We start from the raw sequence: 7,460 nt of genomic DNA on the forward strand, positions 1-7,460 counted from the left end.
CCACGATCGCCGTTGCCTGCCAGATAGTCAGGAATAGATGCCATGTCAGTGCTCTCCAGTTAAGCCATGTTGTCGCCGAAAACAGACGTGGCGGCGGCCATCAGGCCAGCAGTCGCTTTGTCTTCTTCGGTGCCTTCGTTGCCAGCGTCAGCGCCAGCTTCCGGGTGATTCGCGTTGTTCATAGCCGCGTTGAACGGGCTATTACCTGCGTCAGCGCCCGGGGCCGCCGGAGTAGCAGGCGCGGCCGCTGCTGGTTTCTCTTCCCCTGCTACTGCCAGCATTTCACCAGCTTCGGTCACAGACATGGAAGTTTTGAACGCCAAGTGCATCGCCATTGACGGTCGGGTCTTGGCAGCGTCGCATCCCATAATGCCGGAAATGCGTTCGCGCTCTGCGGTGGTTGCAGTGGCAGACGCGCTTGCGGCGGCTTCTGCTGTTGCTGCATCCATTTGTTCTTGAGTAAAGCTCATCGCGTTTGCTCCTGTTGTTTCCGGGCCGTCTTGTGGCCCATTTAGAAATTCAGCTACGGCTTGCGCTGGTGTCGCCACCTCGTCAATCAGACCTTTAGCCTTCGCGTCCGTAGCGTTATAGCACATTGCTTCGGTGTCGCGCACGACTTTCGGGTCTAAATTCCGGTTTTGGGCTACCAGATTGACAAAATCCGTTCGCATGTTGTCGACGCTGGCCTGAAATGACGCGCGAGCTGAATCAGACAGTGGTTCGAACGGGTTGCCATCGGCTTTGTGGTCGCCTGACTTAATGATGCTGACCTTGATGCCGATGTCTTCCAGCATCTTCGACATGTCGACGTGCATGGAGATCACACCAATGCTGCCAGCACCACCCGACGGTGTAACCGTCATTCGGTCGGCGGCGCTGCCGATGGCATATGCTGCAGAATAGCAATTTGAATCGATTACCGCCAGCGAAGGTTTCACCCCGCGTGTGTCAAACATTTCCTGCGACAGTTCGAAGCACCCGGCCGCCTCGCCACCGTTCGAGTTGATGTCGTAGATAATCGCCTGCACATCGGAGTCCATCAGCGCGGCGTTGCGCTGCGAACGGATGAAGTTGTAGCCGGTCACGTAGCCATAGTAATAACCGCCGTAGCGGTTAATCAGGGTGCCGTGTACCGGGATGATGGCGACGCCGTTGGAGTAGGCGAAAGGCTTGTCGGCGGAGGGCTGACCCATGCCGTACGCAGCGCACAGGTTTTCGCGCATCTGCTGCTCTGCCTGCTCCTGATAATCTTCGTCTTCGCAGATCATCATCTGTTGCAGGTTCGCCATCATGGTCGAGTCGTCATTCTTGACCGCAATCGGGTTGCCGTTCATGCGGTTGAGCGCCATCATGACGCTCGATCTAACTTGGTTATTCATTCGGGGTGTCCTCGTTGTCCGGGTTGTCCGTGCCGCCGCCGTTGGCGTTGGTCTGCGCTTCGGTTCCTTCTACCACCGCGCCGGAGAAGTTCAGGCCCAGCTCTTTGATGATGCCTTCCTCGCGGGCGCGCTGCTTGAATACCTCGCGGAAGTCACCACCCAGACGGGCAATCTCGGCTTCGTACGTTGACAGGCCATTCTTGATGCGCAGGATCGCCGCTTCGGTTTCTTTCTTCTCGTCGATCTGGCCCCGGCTCGCGCCAATCCACTCTGCGTTGCAAAGGGCATCACGCTTCATCGGGTCGTAGAAGTCGCGCCAAGTCATGCCCGGCGGCAAAGGAACATTACCAGCATTGACCTCTTCCTCCAACCACAACACGTAAATCATGGACGCCAGTTTGTCGGCGACGAGCTTTTTGCGGCTCTCCATGTACTTCCACGTTTCGGCCATTGAAGCGCGGGCGGACGAATAGTTGGTCTTCGTGTAGTCCCGGCTGAATTGCTCATAGGACAGGCCGAGCGACGCCGCGATGTTGCGCAGCAGCGACTCTTCGTAGTCCGTGCCGACGCCTCCCGGCGTACCGGCGGGTTGCATTTTCAACTTCGTGCCCGGGAAGAGGTGCGGGATCTTCACGCCGTCGATTTTGATGTTCTTCGACCCGGCGAGGTATTCCGCCAGACTCGCCATGTAGCCATTCAGGATGTCGCCGAAAGGCGTCTGGCCCATGCCGAGCTGCGAGAAGATCACATCCGACGGCAGCTCCGACTCGATGGCCGCTGCGTAGGTCGCGTTCACGATGGCGTTCTGCAGCGTGATCTCTTGGAAATTACGCGTCATCTTCATCTGCTTGAGCGCCGACACCATTTCGCTGATACCGCGAGTCTGTCCCGGGTGCAGCGCTTCGAGGATGTGGATCACCCGGCGGCGGCCCCAATCGAAGCGCGCAGGCTCGTATGACCAGCTCCAGTTGTCGATGTTGGTCGGATCGCCCGGGAACGCTTTGCGCAGGTGGTAGCCGACTGGCGCGCCGTACTTGTCGATCTGCACGCCGGAGCGCAGAAACTGATCGTCCATCACGCCATTCGGGTTCGACAGGCGATACGGGCTGATCAGCTGAACCGCTGTCCCGAACGGGCGTCGCATCACCACGCTGCGACCGATTGGGTTGACCCATTCGCAGGTGCCGAGGATCTCGCCGTTCATCAGGAAGCCGCCGACGCCGAGGCGAATCAGGTCGGTGAAGGTCTTGGTGCGCTGCGCGTCGAACCAGTTTTCCGGCGACTCGGCCACCATGTTGAAGCGGGCTTCCACCACCTCCTGAAACTCTTCGCTCCAGCCGTCCGGCGCGCCCAGCACCAACGCGTTAGGCTTGGCGTTCAGCTTGTACTGCGAGCCGACCACCGAGTCCTTGTGCATCGCCACGGCACCATTCGCGTAGCCGTCGTTCTGCACCATGTCCTGCGCGCGGGCCGACGCCAGCGTCTGGTCGCGGGCGATCTGCTGATCAGGGGAAATGATTGCAGGCTCCCATCGGAACATTTCACGGGTATTTCTTTCTGCCCCTTCCATGCCGCCGCCAATGGCCTGCGGAACGGCCGGGGTGGCATCTGCCACCGCGACCTTCGTGCCGCGTCGTGCGCGTGTCGTTTTCACTGCTTTCGGAGTTAATGTGCTCATGGGAATAAGAATCCTACTGGCCCGCTTGGCAAGCCCATGAAGGCTTCGCAGGGATTATCGGATTTGAGCGCGTTCTGCAGCCGCACGATGTAGGCCCACAGGTTCTGCCTGTTGGCCGCCGTGTACTCGACGCGCTCGCTGTTTTGGTCGACGACCACGCGGACGGATCCGCCGATCATCAGGTCATGGTAGGCTTTTTGTGCCTCTTCGAGCAACTTCTGGTACATCGCCCGGCATTCTTCTGGGGTCATCACGTGTCTCCTGTCAGGCCATTAGTGCGGCTAGTTCTGCAAAACTGTATTTGGAATCCGATACCGGTTCAAACTTTTTGTCCTCTTCCGGCTGCCGAATCATGAAGTTGTCGTCCCAATCGGCGGCCCAGCCCGGCGGGTTTTCCCAATCCAGTTGCTCGACTGCCAGAAGGCGGCCACTGACGCAGACGCCGAGGACATAATAACTCAAGTCCCACGTTTCGTTGCGTGACGAATTCGGGTTGTCCCAACCTTTCTCCGTTCGCACCTCGACGCACAGCTCCGAGTACACGTAGTCCGCCACCCAATCGGGGATGTGGTACATGCCTTTGCCCGGCTCCAGTACGTCCAGTCGTCCGTTCAGCGTGTCCTTCATGATGTTCGAGTTTATCATCAGCACCGGAACGTCGCCGCGCGCGATGGCTTTTTTATCCTTCTGGTTCGAGTCAGGCAGCGCTATGCGGGTGCGCGGGTTGTTCACCTTGCCGTCGCCCTTAACCAGACAGAAACGAGCATGGTGGCCTTCTGAGCGCAGTTTCCGGTAATACTCGTACGCGTTGCCGGTAACGCCCGCTTCACCGCCGGAGTCGCACGCGGTCATCTTGATCGGCATCTTCCGTCCGCTGCCGTCCGCGAGCGGGTATTCTTTGTCCATCACCAGCTCTTTGATGAGATCCCAATCTTCCTGATATGCGCCGGGCTGCAGGATCATCGGGTCGTTGTCCACGTCCAGTCGGCGCGACTTCATGATGTTGAAGCGGTCAACGATGTACGTGTCGAACGGGTACCCCGGGCCGATGCCCATCACCAGCACCTCGAAGCGGTGTTTCTGCACGTCGACGGTTGCGACAAGGAAGCGCACGCCTTTCGGCACCGTTTGCTCCGGCCATTTCTCTGCCCGGGCTTTCAGCAATTCAGGCACGCGCATCGACTCGATCGACTTCGGACGGTACGGCTCGCCCATGTCGTTGTTCCAGAATTTCTTCAACGTACTCTTCCGACAGGGTTCGCTCATAATCGTCGGAGGCGTCGAGGTAGTTCAGTACCAGCTTCTGCCATGTGATGAAGGCCGCCGCCGTGCCGCGCAGCCAGAACGAAGCGAAGGAGGAACGCGGCTTCTCGCCGACGAGCTGGCCCAGCTCATTGACGCGGCAGCCTTCCGGCACCCACATGCCCCAAATGTTCATTTCGTACTTGTCCACCGGGCTGATCTCGCTGCCGCAATGCGGGCACGCCATGCGCACCGTTTCCGACTTTTCGAGGTTCGACAGGGGCGTCCCGTCGGCGGCCTTCGTGTCCCAGCGCATCAGATCAAACGTGCCTTCGAAATACTGGCTGCAATGCGGGCACGGCCAATGCCAGCGTCGGCGGTCGCCGCGATTGTATAACCCGACGATGCCGTCACATGGCGGGGCTTCGTGCGGCGATCGCTTGATCCAGTTCGGGTCGAGGATCGGCCGGGACGGCGAGGACTCGGCGATGCACATGGCGAACGAGCCAAACGTGGTCGTACGCTTTGATGCGAGGTCGAAGGCGTTACCATCGCCGCCGATGTCGTCGTCGATACGGTCATAGTCGGTGATGATGATGCGGCCAACCGGACGGCCAGCAAGTTCGGTTACTGACGGATAGCTCAATGTCAGGATGATGCCGGTGATGTAGTGCTTATCGAATTTGTTGTCAGCGTCGCGGTTCTTCATCAGCATCTTGCCGACTTCCGGGCTGTGCCGATGGAGACGGTCAACACGACGCATGGAGAAGTCGCGCGCCGCCGTGCTGGTGGGGCAATAGACCATCGTGTCCATCGGGTCGACACGCACCGAGTAAGCGATGCCGTTCAGGATCAGCGCATCCGTCTTGCCGGACTGCGCCGGGCCGACGAAGGCCATCTTGTCGTATTCCCGGCTGTTCAGCATGTTCATCGGGTCGACCATGTACGGGGTCGTGACGTTCATCCACGGCCCGACGTACGCGCCGGGCTGATTGACGTATCGATATTTGCTGGCGGCCTCGGCCACCGTCATGCGCATAGGCGGCCGCAACTGCTCGGCTACCGATGCCAGAATCTCGCCGATACTCTTAAACTTCATCGTCATCCACCTCGGATTCATCCTTGCGGAATTGATCTACCAGCGCCGTTGCGAGGTCGTTCAGTATCCCGTCGATGCTGGACTGCACGGCATTGCGCTGCGACTCGTTCAGCCCGGCGGTTCGGGTGAGGGTGTCGGGGATCAGCAGCATCGACATGCGAAGCGTCTTGACGGCATCGCCAAATTTCTCCACCACCTTCTCTGTTTCCCACAGGTTCCCGGCCTTGATGTCGAAGTCCTGCTTGGCGCGCTGGCCGTTCCAGAACTCTTTCGACAGTTCCTTCGGGAGATCCTTGAAGTTCATCCGGCGCAGGTACGTCTCGACGTCATACAACGGTTTGACCAGATACGGCGCGACCTCATGCACCGCATAGATAGGGTACCCGCCGCGCGTGCCAATCGGCGCGACGTCGATGATTTTCGGGGTGATGTCCCGGCGCTCCATGCGGAACAACTTGGCGAGCTGCGTGATATTGCAGCCCTGAAAGATCATTGCCTCGGTGTCCGCGTCCGGGGCATTTGACCGGCGTTTTCCGACCGCCGCTTCTGGTTTACTCGTCGTTGTCTTCGTCATCCCACAGCCCTTTTGATTTTGATTTGCGTCGGCGGGCCACTCGGCCCTTGATGCGTTCCAGCAGCTCGAAAAACTCTTCCTGAACATCGCGCTTTTCGTTCAGCGCCTCGATTACCGTCTCGTCGACCGTCGGCACTACCTTGCCGCTTGGCGTCACCAGCTCGGCCATCATCTGATAAACCGTCACCGGGTGCTTCTGCCCTTGGCGCGCCAGTCGGCCGTTAAACTGCAGGAACCGTTCGAGCGACCACGGGTTATCGACATAGACGATGACGTGGCCGCCGCGCTGCAGATTCAGGCCGTGCCCGGCGGATTGAGGGTGCGCCGCCAAGATGCGGATCTTCCCGTCATTCCACTTCTTGATGCACTTCCCGTCATCGTCCATGACGACCAAGCCCTTGCTGGTGAACCGCTCTTTCAGCCGCTCCAGCGTCGGCTTGAAGTGGTAGGCCAGCAGCACGTTCTTGCCTTCGAGCGTGGTCTGCAGCAGCTCGTCGAGGGCATCGAATTTCAGGTCATGCAGGCGGTAAGCATCCTTTTGCTTGATGACCTTATCGTCTTCCGTGACGCCGACGATCTTGGTGTCGTAGATGAACCCGGAGGCGAGCTGCAGCAGCTTGGCTTGTAGGCTGGCCGCCTGTTCCGCTTCGATAATCACCGGGTCGTCGATGTGCTCGTCGAAGTCCGGCGGCAGCAGCTCCACCACTGAATCCTCTTCCATCTGGCGGTAAAGCTCCGACGTCTCCGCATCCAGTCGCACCGGAACCGGCACAAAATTTGGTTTGTCTACGTCAAGGTAATCTTCTGCTTTCATGACTAAACATATATCAGAAATTTTGCGGGTAATCTCCTTTTCAGCGCCGTCACGCAACTTCCAGCGCCGCGTCCATCGGTTCTGCGTGAAGTAATTTTCCTGATATTTGGTTATCGCGGATCCGAAGCGCTCGCCTTCGTCCAGAAGATAGACCTGCGAGAAGATCCCCATGTAGCCCTCCGCCGCCGGGGTGGCCGTCAGCTCCACGAACCGCTTCATGTACTTCCGCACCCGGCGCAGCAGCTTGAAACGTTGTGAGGTGTGGGATTTGAACATGCTGGACTCGTCAAGGATCACCATGTCATACGGCCATTTCGTCTTGAAGTGCTCCACCAGCCAAGCAATGTTGTCGACGCTCACCGTGTAGAAATGGCAGTCCGTGGTCGCCGCCCGGATGCGTTCTTTCGCCGTGCCCGCGATGACCGACATTTTGTAGAAGCAGAGGTGGCCCCATTCCTCGAACTCGCTCGGCCAGCCAACCTGCGCCACGCGTTTCGGGCCGACGATCAGCACTTTGTTCACCTCCCCGGCCACGATGGCGTCAAGCGCCGCCGTGCCGGATATGACGGTCTTGCCCAGCCGAGGTCGATGAACAGCGCGCAGGATTGTGTCCCTGACGAAAATCGACGCCGGTGTTCTGGTATTCGTGCATGTCGCCGCGCTCCAGCTTGACG

The 7,460-nt window shown here is 59.1% G+C and overlaps 1 protein-coding gene across 1 annotated transcript; it reads right to left on the minus strand.

Annotated features, from left to right (window-relative positions):
* Positions 1–5,949: 5,949 nt before the first annotated feature.
* On the minus strand, positions 5,950–7,399 carry LOC105555792 (the record flags this gene model as incomplete). Its single annotated transcript, XM_012002833.1, has 1 exon — positions 5,950–7,399. A coding segment is annotated over one exon (1,450 nt), but the record flags the coding sequence as incomplete, so codon positions are not given.
* Positions 7,400–7,460: the final 61 nt, after the last annotated feature.

The sequence above is a fragment of the Vollenhovia emeryi genome, unplaced genomic scaffold (genome assembly GCF_000949405.1).
Source record: "Vollenhovia emeryi isolate VEMERY1.0 unplaced genomic scaffold, V.emery_V1.0 DF940724.1, whole genome shotgun sequence".
Lineage (NCBI taxonomy): Eukaryota > Metazoa > Arthropoda > Insecta > Hymenoptera > Formicidae > Vollenhovia > Vollenhovia emeryi.